Genomic DNA, 19,210 nt, shown 5'->3' on the forward strand with positions numbered 1-19,210 from the left:
TGTCAAGGGATCCAAATTGTCCTTGAGCCTAACATGAAGAGTAAAGAATGAAAAGATGGGAGATATAAAGTGTTTAAATGTGGTATCCTCAGAAAGTGGCCTTTCTAATGATTCACTTCTATTATTAAAAAATGATAAAACCAACAACTGTGCTAATTTTAAATAACAATGGAATAATAAGCCTGTATTAAGCTATTTCTATGTTTATCACTGTGCTCAGTTTACAAACATCTGTATATATTTATGAATGTACATATGTATGTATGTATTATATATGTATATATGTGTATATATACGTACACACACACATATATATATATATATATATATATATATATATATATATATATGTGATTGTTCCAAACTAATAAGCAGTAAAACTAGCCCATGCCCTTAACCAATAAACAGTGCTTAGGTTTTGTCAGTTTGCATATGCTCCATAAAAAGAGAAAGAGGGTTTTTTTTGCCTCCCCTCCCTCTTATACCTATAAGACAGCAAGTATGGAACCTTGTTTACATTTTGTATCCAAGAAATTTTAAATGAACTGCTTATCTTGAGCATAAAATTACATGAGATATCAATGTACAAAACTTAACATCATGGGATACAATACAAAAATCTGTTTTCTAACTTTATTTTGAAGACTGCTCTAATCGGCTCATAGTTCTTTATCTACTAGACAGTTTTTCTGTCATTTTTACCCTTCATGATTTTTGCCATGCCATATATTACTTGGGCCATTAATTTTTCTGTAAATCATCTCACTGTTTAATATTTAAGTTAATAAAAGTAAATTTTATGTTATTACCATAAAATAAATAGGAGACTAAAAATAAATACATGGAAAATCATACAGCTTATTCCATGCTAGTTAAATATTGTTGCTTGAGAAAGTCGTAGCCTGAAACCTACTCTCTTTCAAAAAAGGCAGATTGAGATTTCTGGTCAAGATGGCAGAGTAGGTAAATGCTGTGCTTACCTTCTGTCATGACCACATCAAAATTACAACTAAATTACAGAACAACCATTATTGAGAATCGCCTGAAGTGAAGCCCTACAACTAGGGACATACAGAAGAAGTCACCTTGAGAATGGTAGGAGGGACAGAGATGTGGAGCAGGCTAGTCCCACACTCACGTGTCACCATTAAAAACCAGAAGGGATATCTCTGATGCAGAGGTACACCCGGAGGAGTGAGGGGTACCAGCTCCACACTAGGTTCCCCAGCCTGGGGTTCCACTGCCCAGGAGAGAAGTCCCCATAACTTCTGGCTGTGAAAAATAGCAAAGATTGTGGCTGAGATGAGGGTGGCTGGAGTCCCAGTCCTTTCTCTTAAAGGGCCCATACACAGACTTACTTGCCAACAGACTCACTTGCTTTGAGTTTCAGCACTGGGGGAGCAGCTGGAAAGGCACCAGGGACATATACGGAGGAACTGAGTTGTCTGGCTCCAGAGTGAAAGCTAGAGGGGCAGATTTCTCCTAGATGGAGGAGCTGGCAGAATCCATTGTTTCTTCATTGAGCCCTGCCCTCTCCCAGTGTGCAGACACAGGCAGTCGCCATATATGAGTCTCCATCAACCTGGCTAACACTGTTCATTTGTTGTACCCTCGTGATTCCCACCTAACTTTTGGGCACACTCAAGCCTCTTCCAGTGGATTTTCAATACAAATGACCTGTCTTGGCTCATGCTGCAGACTTTCCTAAAATTTCTCAAAGGTTCACAAAACTCAAACAAGCAGCATCTGGCTTCAGAGCATCCTGTACATCTTGCTGAGCAGCCCTGAGCCGGCACTAGTGACAGCTGGCATCGGTTCACGGCTTGGCCTCTTGATGCACCTCCAAACCCAGTGCAGGTGGAGGCCATATGTGGATTACTTTGTAGCTCATGCCAGATGACCCTGGGGCTTGCATACCCTGTGGCCAGTTTGGACTGAGCTGGAACATCACATGGTCACCCCCAAGGACAACACACCCAAAGGACAGATTGGACAGGCACTAGAGCCCTTCTAAAGCGAATTCTGGTCTGTAGGATCAGCCCCTGCACAGCAGCTCCTTTACTGTAGTCTTACCAGTCCTCACAACCAATCAGACCAAGAGTCAGTCCTTCCCACTGAAGTGCAAACAGCAACCACAGCTCAACTACAACAGAAGGACACACACAACTCTCACAAGGGACAACCCTGGAGCACCCAGTATCTGGGAGACAGCACCACTGGGTCCCACAGAATACCTATTATATATGGCTACTCTACTAAGACTGGGTGGCATAGCAGCGCTACCTAATACATAGAAACAAATACAGGGAGGCAGTCAAAATGGGGAGACAAAGACACATGTCCCAAATGAAAGAACAAAACAAAGCTCCCGAAAAGGAACTAAAAAAACTGGAAACAGGCTAACCAGATGCAGAATGCAAAACACTGGTTACAAGGATGCTCACTGATCTCAATGAGACTATCAACAAAGAGATAGGAAACATAAAACTGAAGATAGAAAACATAAAAAAGAACCAGTCAGAAATGAAGAATACAATAATTGAAATGAACAATATATTAGGGGAATCAACAGTAGATTAGAAGAAGCAGAGGATCAAATCAGTGATTTAGAAAATAAGGTAGCAGAAAACACCCAATCAGAACATCAGAAAGCCAAAAAAATCCCCCAAATGAGAATAGTTTAAGGGCCTTTCGCGACAACATTCGTATCATAGGGGTACCAGAAGGAGAAGAAAGAGAGCAAGGAATTGGAAACCAATTTGAAGAAATAATGATGTAAAACTTCCCTGACTTGGTGAAGAAAATAGACACACAAGGCCACGAAGCACAGAGTTGCAAACAAGATGAACTGAAAGAGGCCAACTCCAAGACACATCATAATTAAAATGCCAAAGGCTAAAGACGAAGACAGAATCATAAAAGCAGCAAGAGAAAAACAGTTAGTTACCTACAAGGGAGCTCCCATAAGACTGTCAGCTGATTTCTCAAGAGAAACTTTGCAGGTTAGAAGAATATGTAAAGTGAAGAAAAGCAAGGTCCTACAACCAAGACTACACAGCAAAGCTATAATTTAGAATTGAAGGACAAATAAAGAGCTTCCCAGACAAGAAAAAGCTAAAGGAGTTTCTCACCACCAAACCAGTATTACAAAGAATGTTGGAGGGACTTCTTTAAAACAAAACAAATAAATAATATGAATAATAAAGTGGCAATAACTACATATCTACCCATAATTACTTTCAATGTAAATGGATTATATGTTCCAATCAAAAGACAGAGTGGCTGAACAGATAAGGAAACAAGATCCTTACATATGCTGCCTACAAAAGACAGTTGAGATCAAAAGACACACACAGACTGAAAGTAAAGGAATGGGAAAAAGATATTTCATGAAAACAGAAACAAAAAAACTGGGGTAGCAATATTTATACAAGACAAAATGGACTTTAAAACAAAGGTTATAACAGTGACAAAGAAGGACCCAGTAATCCCACTTCTGGGTCATTATATGAAGAAACCCAAAACGCTACTTCAAGGGGATGTGTGCATCCATATGTTCATTGCAGCATTGTTTAGAATGGCTAAGATATAGTGTCAGCCTGAATGTCCATCGATGGATGAATGGATAAAGAGTAGGTGGTACATAGTATATACAATGGAATATTGCTTGGCCATGGAAGGAAATGAATTCTTGCCATCTGTGGTGGCATGGATGGACTTGGAGGGTATTGTGCTGAGTGGAGTATGCCAGGCAGAGAAAGACAGATGCAATGCAATTCTGCTTATATGTAGAATCTAGAGAACAAAATAAACAAACAAACAAAACAGAAAGAAACTTGTAGATACAGAGAACATTTTGATGGTAGCCAGATGGGAGGGGTGTTGGAGGTCAGGGTGAAAATGATGAAGTGATTAACAAGTACAAATTGGTAGTTACAAAATAGTCATAGGGATGTAAAGCAAAGCATAGGGAATATGGTCAATAATATGGTATTAACTATGGATAGTGCCAGGTGGGTGCTAGACTAGTCAGGGGGATAATTTCTTAAATGATACAATTATCTAACCACTATGCTATACACATGAAATTAATATAAACTAATATTGAATGTCAACTGTAATTAAAAAAAATTAAAAAGAGGGGGGAAGGGAAGGGGACTAAGAGGTTCAAATTTCCAGGTGTAAAACAAATAAATCATGGGGATGTAATGTACAACACAAGGAATATAGTCAATAATATTATGATAGCATGGTATAGTGTCAGATAGCTGCCGGACTTATCATGGTGATCACTTCTTTAGACATACAAATGTTGAATAACTATGGTATGCACCTGAAATTAATATAGTAATATATGGTAGCTATATTTTAATAAAAATCTTTAAAAAAGATTAAGAATATTCTAAAACAAACAAGCAAACAAACAAACAAACAAAAGCAGATTGGGGAGTGTTAGTGAGGTGGTAGAAGACACATGGTACCATTCTGAGACTTACTCCTTGATGTAATCAGACAGATAGAATTGAAAAGGTCCTCACTTTTTGATTCATTATTTCATGCCACGTGAGTGTGCCATTTGGAATCATCTCTTCCATTGTCAACAGTGAGTATCTTACCTTTTGGTAATCATTGATGTGAGCCTATTACCTATTAACTGGGAGTATTAGCTATTTACGCCATAACCTCATCACAAATTTCTATAGTTACACTTGGCTAGGTACCAATTGCTGTACTAGGTTTTTCAAAAGCCCAAGTCAGTTTAAAGCTGATCCAGTTGGGGTATTTTTCAGGCAATGGGGAAGAGGCACATACACTCTAATGGGGCTTGAAGGTGATAAAAGCAGAGGCCTGCTCTAAAAGCCTGAGGTACTTTTCTCTGCCCACAGAAATGTTGCCCCTGGTTTAAGGCCAGGGTTCTCAAGCTTTGTGTGCCAAAAAATTATCTAAAGAGCTTCTTAAGATGTGAATTCCCGTCTTCACTTCCACAGAGTGATTTAGAAGTTCTAGTCTAAGGTATCTGATGATTCTGTTGTGAAAGGTAAAAGAATGACAGTCTGAAAAACCCAGAAGGGAAAAGCAAGTTCCAGTTTGGGAAGTGGTGGAGGAGGGAATCAGATGGAGGGGATGGAACTGCTGCTTTGGGTGAAGCTCAAGGGGAGACTCAGGGGAAGAAAGAAAGAGGAACTGAGAGGTGGAATCCTGCACAAATATGGCTTTGCCGTTTAAGTGGGCGTCAAAAGCTGTCTCTCACTTCAGTTAGAAGAAATAAGGCTAAGAAGTGTCTCAGGAATTTGTGTACCAATATATAGCAATCTGTAAGTCTTCTAGAGCTCAAAAAATGTTCAGGCTATATTCTACTGAGCTCTGAAGGGAAATACAGTTTAAATTGACGTTTGTCATAAAAGAATGTTTAGTTAGAGAGTTATCACCTTACCCTGAAGTATTTGTATTTCCTTAAAATTTACCCTAAATTGTTATAAATAACTGCAGTCTTTGTGTTTGGTACTTTATTTATGTGAGCCTAACATCCTTCCTGAAAGGTAAGTGCTGCAATTCCAATTTTACAAATAAGGAAACAGATTCAGAGAGGTTAAGTAGCTTGTCTATAGTTACATAGCTGCCTCTCTTTATGGTTATTTAAAAAAAAAAAAAATGTTTCCCTAGTGATTGATTTATATTTACGTAGCTGTTTGAATAAATAGCTCTATTTTTAATAGAAGAAGCATAATTGGGAGGGAAAGCAGGCTTCGCTTAGCTTCCTCCTATCTCAGTTATATGAGTGGAACTCCTTTCCAATCAAGGGGATGTGGTTCAACAATTCCCTCCAGGGGGTAGGTACTCATTCAAACAGAAAGTGATCAAAAAGCACATATGTTGATGAGATAGCTTTTATAAACAAAATGAACAGACATCTGAGAGCTGGAATGTACTGTTTGGCAACAGTGTCTCCCAACTTCAGGCCAGACTCCCCCACTTCCTAAGCCAGTTATGACTAAGCCTAACCCATATCAGTTGCATTTTGGACAGTTGCATTGACCTTCTCCTCCCTCTCCCATATGTGTTTCAGCTCCATTGTGCTTTTCTCCTGGTCTGAGCCACAGCTGGTTGGACATTCTCCCTTTCCTCACCAGTTCTGACCTCTGCTCCTGGCCTGTCCAAACGCCAGGTCAGTGTGCTTCTCGTCATTCACTCATTCACTTATTCATTTAGTGACTCCTGGCTACGTACCACGATAGATCAGATGATGAGGAGATTGCAATAAACCCTATTCCTGCCCTTAGGAAGTTAAGAGTCTAACAGAGAATATTAAGTAAGCAATAACAATGGTGTTATGGTAGCTGTGAAAGAGAAAGCTATGAGAACATACACTAAGGGTGGAGATGGAGGGGAGCTTAAGCTGAGATCTGAACAATGAATAGTAAAAGTTAGTTGGACCAAGAGAAGGTTTGTAGAAGGAGACCGTCCCTTGCAGGCAACAATAGTGTGGGTAAGGTGTCTGCGAGGGATGCATAGAGTGCAATTTTATTCATTGTTATGATTTTAATCACCACCAATATGCTGAAAACCCAGTTCTAAAAACCCATTTCCAGCTCATATGTCTTTGATAACATTTAAATGTTGAAAGATTCTATAGTGTGAAGGAGGAAGAAACTTTTCTCTATCCTTCAAGGTTCTTTCAATTGGTCTAATAATTAAATCTACATGAGACAGATTTATAAGAGAAAATAACCAAATTTAATTACATGTGTACACATGGGAACTCCACATGCATGAGTGAGTCAGACACCTCACATACCTGAGAGTTTTAGAGACAGAAGAAAGGGGAAAGGAAGTATATATAACATTCTGAGCTAAGGATTTGGTAAGGTACCTTGGGGCTTCAGAGGAAAGGAAGGTCATTCCCAGGACACTAAAAACAGCAGACATTTAGTAATTAGAAGTTTGTTCTGCCCTATAGATAAATCATAAAAAGTTATTTCTGATGATAACTCTTATTATGGGTCAGGCTCCTAACTTAAATTCTTTAAGGGAGAGGTAAAAGTTTCTCATGAGTCTGCAGGGTCTTGATTGCCTTCAGTTCAAAATAAGTCACATGCCAAAGTGGCACCTTGGGGAGGCCTGTTCAGAACTCCTTCAATAGGAAGCTTTGTTTATACATTAATCTTTCTCTAAAGCAGGAGTAAGGATAGGATACTAGGTGATTATAGTGAGTTGGATAGGGAACATCTGAATGGAAAGGTAAGTGGCAAAGACTTATATCCCATTTTGTCCCAGTCAACTTTGTTGAATGGGATTTCATAGCACGTGTACAATGGCAGATTTCATTTCCTGCGCCACCCATTTTTACCCCTTAAGCACCTCTTTCTGTCATATTATTTATTTTTGATCAATTGGCTATGAAGTACTTCTTCTGTTTACATTATTTCCTTCCCCTTCTGCTTCATACACGAGGTGTGATAAAAAAATATGGTGAATGTTTATGTTAAAGAAATTATTATAGTGAAAGACACATTGCCATTAACCCCCATCAAAATACTCCCCCTCATTTTAAACACACTTATCCCATCGTTCTTGCCACTTTCTGAAGCAGTTCTGGAACTCCTCTTTTTTGAGTTCTTTAGTTGCACTATCGTGGTTGCCTTGATGTCCTGAATCAACTTAAAACATGTTCCTTTTATGGTAATTTTGACTTAGGGGAAGAGCCAGAAGTCACACGGTGCCAGATACGGTGAATCAGGAGGATGAGGACACACCATAATGTTTTTGTTTGACAGAAATTGCTGTACCAGAAGTGATGTGTGATGCGGAGCGTTGTCATCATGGAGGATGAAGATACAAAAGAGGACTTCCAGAACTGCTTCAGAAAGTGGGAAGAACGATGGCTAAGTGTATTTGAAGCAAGGGGGAGTATTTTGAGGGGGGTTAATGGCAATGTGTCTTTATAATAATTTTTTTAATTTAAGCATTCACTGTATCTTTTGATCACACCTCATATAGTCTAACCACATATAGCTAAACGAAGGAGGTCAGTTTCCCTTGGTTTCCAACCTCTGCATACTGTTGACCAAGTTTTCTTCTTCTTGTCTTGGTGTATTCAGACAATCTTCCCTACTTTAGCAAGTTCGCAGGCTCTTCCCTCTTCATTTACAGGTCATAAAACTATCTCTTCCTAACTTATGTTTGTGACTTTCAGAAAAAAACCTAGAAATGAGTGAAGTCTTGTACCACTTTGGCCTCCCAAAATCCTTGGATCAGGAATGAACATGTATTGGGGCACAACTACCAATTCTTTCATCACTTAGGCTAGTGCATCTGTCCTGAATAACAACAACAAAAAAAGATTTATTCTGCTCATATCAACATATCACCTATAATATTATTTAATTGATTCTTTGTTATGCTTAAATTTATTTTTAAAGAAAATAACATTATTATAAATGAATAATTAGTATCACTTGCAATACATAAATCATCTAAAAATAAGTACAATGAAAACAAAGCAATACTACTCATATCTGCTATATTAAGAACTGACTCTGTGCTGGAGGTCTGTTATGTGTTACAGTGAGAGATGAATAATTGTTAGAGAGGTAAAGATAATTCAGCATCTAAATCAGACTTTCTCTTGCTGTGATGAGATACTTTGTGCAGCATCTTTTGTCCTTTGTGACCCCAAATCAACCTTGATCTGGGCCATGTCCTCACAGCTCGGTTGCAATTAAATGTGTTTGAAGCAAACTTATGTTCACGTCAGGCTAGCACATTGTGGGAGTCTACTTAAGATCTCCCTTTGAGAAAAATATGGAACATTTTGAACAAAATATACAGAATAAAAAGAAGCCCTTTAAGTGGGTGGAGAGTGGAGCAGACATATGTGTTGGGTTGTCTGAGACAGACCTGGTTTTGTGCCCCCTTTCGCTTGCAACAGTGTCCCAGTTTGGAAGATAAATTATATATTCACCCTAATTAAGTGGCTTAAATATCACATTTACATAATGAACCATAGTCTTCAGAATACATTACTTCTTTATTCAGTTCAGAAGCTGACAGCAAAGAAGAGAAAGTCTAAAAACCAGGTTGGGGCTTCAAATATGCTTTATAGTTTTCCAAATTGGTTTACAGTTATTAGCAATTTTTGGCACTCTTCCACGTTCTTTCCCTTGAGCTGCTCTTTCCACATCTTTGTAAAATTTATAATTTTGTTTACCATACTATGTTTTGGACTTTCAATCAAAACACTTACATCCTGGTAGAAGGAAAAAAATCGTAAAAACACAAAGCCTGATAGGTTTGCTTGAGCCTTAAACCATGCATTTTTCCCCCCTCTCACTTAATTATTTTACATTTGTTATAGATTAACTAAAGACCAAAAGGAGAGGAAACCCAAATATACCGAATATGCCACTTCCTTTCCCCCTTTCCAAAAATTTCTGAGACACCAAAATACCACAATTTTTATACTTGAATGGAAAGTTTCCATTCAGCAAGTGTTCTTTCACTCAAATCTGCTGCAAACTGCCATTATATGCTGAAGCATTTTGCTAGATTTAAGATAATTGAAGACTTGGCCTCTCCTTTAGAGAAACTTCCAGCCTAATGAGTGATAGTTATGTAAATAAGCATCACAAAGCAGTGTGGTAAGGCTGTTGGAGAAGCATCCCGCAGGTCTCTGTAATGTCTTTCTCCCAAATCTCCTTTTTAGGGCCACGTTACTTCCCCCATGGGCTATGACTATAAAGATTGCCCCACTGTTCTCCCTCTCTTTAAGCTTTTGGAACAGATTTAAAAATAAACAGAAAAACAAAAAGTTAATTCGTCTGACTTCAAGCTATGTTCATTAACTTTTTCTTCAGGAAGTCAAAGGCAAGTGGTACTTGATGGAGCCCCAATCTGAATCCCTCCCTCCGGGGCCTATATCCAGGAAGTTGAGTGGAGCACTAGGGTGAAACCAGGAAGCAAATGACTATCTGAGGATGACTGATAGTAAGTAAATTGTTACCCTAAGCCTGAAAGTGACCTCATAGAGTTCAAGAGGCCAACTGAGAACGTCCTAATGAGGTCATTATTCTTCCCTCCTTTATAGATTTCTTTCCAAGTTGAACAGCTACATCATTAGGTTTATGAAAAAAAAAAAAAAAAATCTGTTCCCTGGTTCTTCCTCTGGATCACTGAATAAATTTGGATTTCACTAAGCAACTCAGACCTCATATATTTATGCTGTTCTCCTGCATCCCCGTTCCAGAGTATTGTTCCTATAAAGTACTAGCTTTTGTGTTCACTGTAAACTTTTCATAAAGACATAATCCATGTACTGCATGCCCCCACCCCCTTTTAAAACTATCTTAAGTTCCATTCATACCAAGTGAAAACAAATAGTGAGCCCAGGAAGATGGTCTGGACATACAGATGAGGTTCTAAATGACTGGGGACATCCTAAAAGAGGATAAAGTGTTAAAAAATCTCTACCTGGCTTGAAACACATCAGTGACCTTGGAAATGGACTTGGACATAACAGATAGCAGGGAGGCCCTCTTTCTTACATCAGTCCTGGAATTCAGGCTCTGGGACCTTACATGGACATGGTTGGTAGCAGGGTGAGAAGGAAGAGAGCGAAGTGCTAAAGGAATATTCCAAGTCTCACTTTGGGGCATCATTTGGAAGATGCAAACTGGAAATGGAAAATCACCAGGCCACACAGGATGAAGGTCACAAAAATGAATGTTATTCAGGCATCCTTATTTCTTCTCTTTCCTGGGCTTTGTCACAATGGCATGGTTCAAGATGCTCACAGTGAGCAAAAGATGTTTGTTTTTAATAGTTCTGCTGCAGATAGAAGGTTGAGAATGTAGGTCTAATATTACACTACTTGGATGAATCTGAGAAACATAGAATTATAAAACCTGAAAGGCAGAAGGACTTTAAAGATCATCAGTGTTTCTTAAAGTGTGTGTGTGTGTGTGTGTGTGTGTGTGTGTGTGTGTGTGTGCAGGAATCTGTTGACCATCTGTATCACATCAACAGGCTGCCAGTAAATAAAGAAATTCCTGGGTCCTGCCACAGAACAACTTAATCATAATTTGGGGGGTTCCACAGGTCAGAAAACCCCCATTTTAAACAGCCCAGCTAATTCTATTTTTCCCCCAGCTAATTCTTACATACATTAAAGTTTGAGACTCACTGGCCTAATCCCCCCTTTCATTCACTGATGAGGAAACTGGACCACTTCTCCAACAAAGTTGACTGGTGAAAAAATATGGATGAAACCAGAGTTGTCCTGACCCCAGTCCAATGCATTTTCATTATGATTTGATGAAGAGACTTGTACTCTTCTGTAGCGATGATTAAATCTTATTTGAAAAGCTTCCAGTTTTCCAGATAATTTGATTTTATCAGTGACGTGCTAAAGGGTTTACATTCTTTCAAGCCACTTGAACTTGCAAGACCAGTTGCTCAAATCCCCCTGAGAAGTACCCTGATGACTCAGGATGAGACACCCTCTGGTTGAGTCTCTTCATGCAGCCAGGGTCTTGTTTGACTTCACTTTTTTCCATGATAACCATGAGGTACAGCTGCTCTTACAAATTCTCCTGTGTGATAGCAATGATATTTCCCCTGAAGGTTTCAGGGAGCACATACCTGAGCCATTTGCCGGGGATGACAGACAGCTCCTTGAAATCTGCTGTTTTCTCATAGAGCTGGTTTAGTGCAGAATCAACTGTCCATTCCTACACAGACAGAACACATTTTCCAGGCTCACATCCCAGGTTATTTATTTATTTAGTCTCTCATTTGGTTTTGAACTATATACTGGACTTCTTTGTAAGATTTATTTTGGACAAAGGGTTCTATTGTCAAAAACAAAGTGTTTCTAAAATGTTGTTTTAAAGAGTAAAACTGACCTCTACATTTGGGGATTTTCTGTGTGGATTGCTGGGACATAGTTATGGACTGAATTGTGTGCTTTCCAAATCCATATGTTGAAGCCTTATCTTCCAGGATGACTCTATTTGTAGATAAGGACTTTAGGAGGTAGTTAAGGTTAAGTGAGGTCATATTGGTAGAATCCTAATCTGATAGGATGGGTGGTCTTATAAGAAGAAAGCTAGCCCTTCCTCTCTCCCTCCAGCTCCCCACCCCTTACCCCTGCACACAAACTGAGGAAAGACAATATGAGCACATGGAAAGGGCTGCTGAAAGGCAGGAAGAGGGCTGTTACCAGAAAGTGACCATATTGACACCCTGATATCAACCTCCTCAGCCCCTAGAACTGCAAGAAATGAATTTCTGTTGTGTAAGCCACCCAGTCTTGTTATGGCAGCCCAAGCAGACTAAGGCAGTCATGAAGAGAAGTCCTGGTTTCAGAAATGTACATGAAAACACACAGCAGTCTGACTACAGATAGACCACTTCCTGGAACACTTATTTTCCATCTCAGTTATTCTTCTTGGTTGGTGTGTATGACCTCTGTTTGAGGAATCTTTCATTTGGCCTGTAAGCCTTCAGCTTCTCTCAGACAATTCCATGCAACAGCGACACCCCACTGGGGTTTCCTTGGGACTGTCAGCAATGACATGGTGCTGTGAGTCCTGCCTTATTATATTCTTTTTGTTTTAAAAGCCTTTCTTCCAAACTTAGCATTACCAGAAAGCAGAGGTACTATAAAGCTAACTGGTAGACCTGCTAGGCTATGCCTTAGAAATGAGAGAGGGGAATTTATTGACGATATATATCAGGGCCAAAGATCTGATGCATAGTTATTGGCATTAAAGAAAGAGAATCTATCTTCAGAAATGAGGGAGCTGGTGAGTCTATAGGTTTTTGTGGAAAAAAGAGGAGGGTACAGGTTTGTGTGAGTAGGAAGTGGCCCACTGCCACACTAGGGATAGGCTCTCAGGAATTACTGACATGCCACAAAACCACAGGCTAGGAGATGGCATTCTCATAAGGGAAGAGGTTACACATAAGGTCACCCAAAGGCAGAGGAAAATATTTATTTTACTATTTAGAGTTGTTTTCCTTTCTTTAAACAAACTCTCCTTCAATTCCATAGCAGGAGCTTTCTTTTGGCACTCTGGTTTCTGTGGATTTATGAGGGATTTTCCCAGGAAGCCACAGCAATCACACAAAGACCATTTAACCAGGTAGTGATTAATGTCACGTCACAACTTTGCAATACCGTAGTTGACCAATTAGTAAATCAATTAGGGTTCTGTCATTTCCTTATCTGTAAAGGATTATAATTTATTAATGTAGTTTTTCCTCGATGACAGCTCTCAGTTCCTTTTGGAAATTATAGACTGAGCATTGCCTTTCTTGGGAAATGTAATTTAAATATACTGCTCAAAGATCAAATATATCATATATGTGTATGTGCTAATGATTTTAACAGAGATCTCAACACTCATTTTTGGAGTCGTTTAGTACTAGTAGTAGCGTTGTAAATAGGACCGTAAATAATTTGCTCATTATTATTTCAGTCATGAGAATTACAACCATTGAATCATTGTAACTAGAAAATACCTTAGAGTTAATAAAATGAACTCCATTGACTTTACAAATTAAATCTTTGATGACCAGAGAGGGAGAAGACTTCTTCAGGCCTCCTGGGTCTTTAAAAGCTTTTAAGTTAGAGCAATAGTCCATGCAGATTTTACGTGTCTCCTTGAAATTGTTCCTCAGGTGAAATCCATGGATTGTTTAAGAATATGTGACTGTTCTGACTGAGGAGTGAAAAGTGACAGTGTAGGATGTGGAAGTGGAGGACAGCCTGCTCTTTCCCCGCAGAAATAGCTAATGTTACTCATACAAAGTCGCCATGGCTGATTGCATAAACATCCAACACTGTTCAGAAAAACAAGAAAGGATAATCTGTGGATAAAACATCTGGGTGGAGACAGGCGGGCTCTGTGGTTTGTCTCTTCCTAAGGTGTCAGTGGTGGTACACTCTGAAGACAGTTTAATCCACAATTTGAACCCGTTCCCTAAAACCCAGGAAATGAATCAAGTTCTTAGTCTGGCTACAATATTCACAATGGCTATACGTTAACATTGCCAGGGGAATGTTTAAAATCCCCAGTGCCCAGACAGCCGCTCAGACCAATGAAATTAGAATTTCTGGGCTAGGGCCCAGGTATTGGTAATTTTTAATACTCCCCAGGAGACTTTAATGTGCAGCCAACACTAAGAACTATTGAGTTAGGCATAAAAATCAGGCAAAAAAAAAAAAAAAAAATCATAACATTTTCTTTCTACCAAGGAAATAAAGCAATGGTTCAGTCACTACATTTAGCACATTGTTCCCGGTTTTGCTGGCACTGTCTTTGGGATTTTTTAAATTTAAATAAGTCAGTGTTTAAATCCTAATCTTCATTACCAACATGTATTACCCTCCCTATGTCCTTTGTCTCGGGATGGAATGTGCTTTAACTGATTTTCCAGTCAACAATGATTGTCTTTTATTAAGTTTCTAATATTTGTCTAGCCTTGTCTTATGCAGTTTATACACTTAATTTATTCCTCACAAGAACTATGAATTAGATATTGTTACCCTCATTTTATATAAGGAAAAAATTAGTCTCAGAGAAGTTGATTTAGTTGCCTGGACAACACAGCTAGAGATAACAGCAGATCTGATGCCCCAAACTATGTTTTTTTTCTATCACAGCACACCACATCCTGACAATAGCATGGTGTTGTGGAAAAGTCCTGGACGGAGAATCAGCTCTTGTGTCTTGTCCTGGATCTGCCACTAACATGTGATCTCAGACAAGTCCCATACCCAACTGGACTTGAATTTCTTCATCTTAAAAAAAAGGAGAGAATAAAAACAATGAAAGAACGTGAAAAGGAAGCCAGTCACAGAAGACTACATTTTATATTACATAAAAGTCCAATTATATGAAATTTCTAGAAAAGGCAAAAGTATAGAGACAGAGAGTAGTTTGGTAGTTGCCTAAGGCTGAAGGTGGTAGAGGGGATTGACTGGGCAAGAGTCACGAGGGAACTTTTTGAGGGGATGAAAGTGCTTGTAACTGAATTGCGGTGATATTTGCGTAACTGTGTACATTTACCAAAAACTGTCTAACATTATATACTTACAATGGGAGAATTTTATCGTATGTAAATTACATCTCAATAAAGCTATAAAAGAACTGATATAAATATTTACATAAATATAAATATTTGTGGGTTTATGTTTTCATTTCTCTTGGGCAAAATACCTATTCTTAAGAGTGAATTTGCTGGATAACATGGTAAGTCTATATTTAGCTTGTTAAGAATATGTCAAATTATTTTCCAAAGTGGTTGTATCATTTCGATTTCCATCAGCAGTTTCTGCAAGTTTCAGTTGCTTCATACCTCCTCAACACTTAGTATTATTATTTTATATTATTCTATTATTGTTATATTTTATATTATTACTTTCAATCTCACCCAAAGTTGATATTGTTCTATTATTTATATTGACAATTTTTTTCTCATTGAAATTTATTACACAATTTTGAGCGTTTCTCAAAATAATAAGAAATATGGCCTACATTTTAGAAGTTCAGTGTGCAAGTGAAGTCCTAATGATTGTCATCAAAATTATTGAAAAATTCAAATCAATACTGCAGTTTAGGAAATTGGCCCATAAATATTTTAATTATATGCACTAAGATAAAACAGGCACTAGCTGTAATTTTAAGTGAGGAATAAAAGTTTAACTGAGCAAAATCTGGACATCTTCAGAGACTAGGTAGAAACTAATTATTCAATTGATGTAGTACAAATTTTTGGAGGTTTAACCCCATTATTTATGTACTGCTGCTGTAGCTGATATGTCATAATGTCCTCTGAGTTGCGGAAGACACATCAGAGTGTTGGGGCCAACCATCATTTCATTTCTTGCAGCCCAAGCTTCTTCCTATATTTTTGACATGTTGACCTGGACCTTGATGGCTAATCATAGGAAATAAAAAAATAGCAAAATCTTGGCTTACTCTCTTCTACCTCTAATAGTAATGAGATGATGATAGAAAGAATATTCTGAAATAGAAGCCAATAAAGTCTTCCTCCAGGCTTTAAAAAATATCTCCTCATAAACTCTTCAAACACTTTTACAGAATAGACCATGCATTCTCAATGGAGACAAGATTACCCCCAAGGAGGTGAAAACTAGTTCTTGGTGGGGTGTAAAAAATTTTTTCTGTTTTTATATATAAAGCAAAGATAAACATACAATATATCATCAGATATAATAGTATATCTGTGGCATTAATTTTCATGTGGGAGAGGGCAATTAGAAAACAAAATCTATAAAATTTCATTAGGGGTGAATGAATAAAAGGTTTAAAAATACTAGAATAGACAGAGGACAAGAAAAGCCATATAAAGAGCTTCAGAAGACTAATTAAGTCAACTGTCTCCTAATGACTACATGCATTTGGTCTGGGATTGATCCCTCAGAATCTCCTCACTCTCGAGATACTGCTTGGTCTGAAGTCATTACCTTCAGAAATGGAAGGAAGAAATTTAAGATGTGTTAAGAAATACTAGCAAGTTAAAAATGTTCATTCTTTATCTAATTTTCTTTTAAAACAACACATGCAAAGAAAGATACTGACATCTCCATTTTTTATGAATGAGGGAACAAAGGCTGAAAGGGACGAACACTTTCAAGTTCTGCAAAGAATACAAGGCAGAGTTGAGATACGATTCTGGATTTGTTTGATTTCAAAGCCCATGATTTCCTATACCCCATATGATAGCCACTGGTTGCTGGTTGGTGGGATGGTGTCGCATTCAATTATCCTCAGTTCACTGAAAATTGATTCAAGTGCCTGAGTCAGGAATTGATATGTTTTCACAGTTCAAATTCCAGAATGACTTGCTGGTAGGGGTGGAGCTGTCACTGAGATAACCCCGGAGTTCTGGGGGACAGGAAGTGGTGCAGTGGGGTTAGGGTGGTCCTCAGGGTGGCTCCACAGATTGGAGCTAACAGGAAACTAAGAAGTTTGGCAAGAACAGAACAAATCTCAGGATTGCAGAGAACCCATTAGTCACACAACCTAACATTCCATTCCATATTGGTCAGTGAGGGAGAGGCACTCTGATCCACACCAAAAGTTGAAGAACCACAGAAGTTTCAGTTAATTGCCTATTCACTCTGCTTCAAGGCAAAAGGTGGACCTTTTATTCTCTGTGATCTGTATTCCACTCCCAAGGAGGACATGCATCGATGAATGGCTGCTGATTTCAAACTTAGAGAACAACCATGAACATGTAGACAACATTTCTGCTTTTTCTTTTGTGTCTAGAGATTAGGGTAAAATTGTTTGTATAAAATCTCTTACACACATTTACAGTTAAATCTTTAATCTTCTTGGTGTTACGTGATATTACAATCTGCTTTATTTTATATTTCCGTGTTTCCTTTCCTTTTCCAATGACAGGTTGCCATTTCAACTGTGATTGATTATCGATCTTTAGGAGCAAGAACTTAACCTTTAACTTTTCCTTAGAGTACAAAAACCACATGTCCCTATCACCTACTTCCCTTATACTTCATCTCAACCTCTGGGGGGAAAAAAAACAAATTAAGTGCAAGAAAGGCTGCTTGATTCCCTTGATAGGCAAGAAGGATAATAAACATGGAGTTAGAAGATGGAGGTTTTTGTGCTATGTTCATTTTTTTTTGAAAAGAGCAATAATGCTTGCCTCACTCTGCTGTAACAAATGAACATATATGCAAAATGAAAGAAGCCTTAGGAAACATTCACATATCACCCACAAACAAGGACAAGCTGTGATTGCTGTTATTTTATTATTAGCCAAATATAATAGGCCTAACATCTGTCCTGAAGGACAAATACCAAGCATTTCACAAGAGGTTATGGGTCATCTTGCTCTATGCTAGCCTGGAAATAAATTAGACATAAGAAAACAGGAAATAAATATTCTAAGCTACCATGAAATACAGCAGAGGCACAATAGGGATATTGTTAGTTATTTTGGATTCCCAAGCAAGACCTGCGGTACGAGAGCCACTTGGGTGGTGTCTAGGACAATGCAGAAAAAGTGAGGAACCGCATGGAAGGTGCTCTGCCCTTGCTCTTTCCTCTGCTTTACACCACATCATTCACAGACCACAGCCTCAGGAATCAGAGTACAGTAACTGCTGGGTTAACACTTTGGTCCAGGTGGTTTCCTGCCTGTAAGTACAGAGCTCTATAGAGCCTTAGAGAGAGCTGGTGGTGCTCGGCAAATTTGTGGGCAGTAGGTTGAGAGTCTGGGAAAAGCCCTAGTTACTCTTGGTGTTAGTCTCAGAATTCCACTTCCTAGATATTTGATCTTTAGCAAGTTACTTAAATTTCTCAAACTTGGTTTATTTCTTTTAGAAAGGTTTTCAAATTGAAACATAATTCACACACTGTCATACCCTTCCTTTTAAAAGTATACAATTCAGTGGTTTTTTAATGTATTCACAAGTTGCACAACCATCAACACTTTTTAATTCTAGAACCATTTTAATCACCCTAAAAAAACAAAACACTCATACCACTAACAGTCACTCCCAACTTGTCCCTCTTCCCAGCTCCTGGCAACCACACAATCTACTTTCTGCCTCTGTGAACTTGCCTATTCTGGACATTTCATATAAATAGAATCGTATAACATGTGGTCTTTTTTTTCAGGCTTCTTTCACTTAGCACATGTTTTCGAGGTAAATCCATTTTGTAATATGTAGCAAAGTTTCACTCCTTTTAATGGTCAAATGATATTTTATTGTTGTTCTATATTTAGTCACTCACCCATCTATCCATCCATCCGGCATCACTCATTTTTCACTGAATACCTATTATGAACTAGTCTTGTACCAGGCTCTTGGGATACATTGATTCATGTTTATTACATGAGTAAATGAAGATATGCATTTATTAATTAAATAGGAGACTTTCCTGTCCCTTTAGTTAAAAAATTAGGTTAATGGATTATTTATGACTTTTATAATTTTGAGAAGTCTTTGTCCGTATACATAAAAGAGAAGCCGTGTATACCACCAGCCTTGTTAGAAGCATGCTTTTCTATATTCTGTAGGGCTTTTTCTTATTGTAATCATTTTTTTAAAATGGCATTGTAAATTCATCTGGTTTTTATAATATGCAAAAATGAAAAACAGAAAGGCAGAATTCATGACCCACCCTATTGCTCAAAGGCCTGGGTTATT

The 19,210-nt window shown here is 38.2% G+C and overlaps 1 protein-coding gene across 16 annotated transcripts in view; it reads right to left on the reverse strand.

Moving 5' to 3' along the window:
• PHLDB2 (pleckstrin homology like domain family B member 2) overlaps positions 1 to 19,210 on the reverse strand; it is a 229,646-nt gene that overhangs the window by 141,459 nt on the left and 68,977 nt on the right. For 12 of the 16 annotated variants that reach the window (XM_074332058.2, XM_074332112.2, XM_088794208.1 and 9 more), the window contains one exon: positions 11,638 to 11,726. The exons of the other annotated variants lie outside the window; for them this stretch is intronic. In XM_074332058.2, coding sequence (XP_074188159.2) covers positions 11,638 to 11,646 — 9 coding nt within the window. In that variant the 5' untranslated portion in view covers positions 11,647 to 11,726. Of the gene's footprint in view, positions 1 to 11,637; positions 11,727 to 19,210 lie in introns of those variants that run through there. 16 annotated transcript variants of the gene reach the window in all.

This window comes from Rhinolophus sinicus, chromosome 17, assembly GCF_057876585.1.
Source record: "Rhinolophus sinicus isolate RSI-liver-muscle chromosome 17, RSI-T2T, whole genome shotgun sequence".
In the NCBI taxonomy this organism is placed as follows: Eukaryota; Metazoa; Chordata; class Mammalia; order Chiroptera; family Rhinolophidae; genus Rhinolophus; species Rhinolophus sinicus.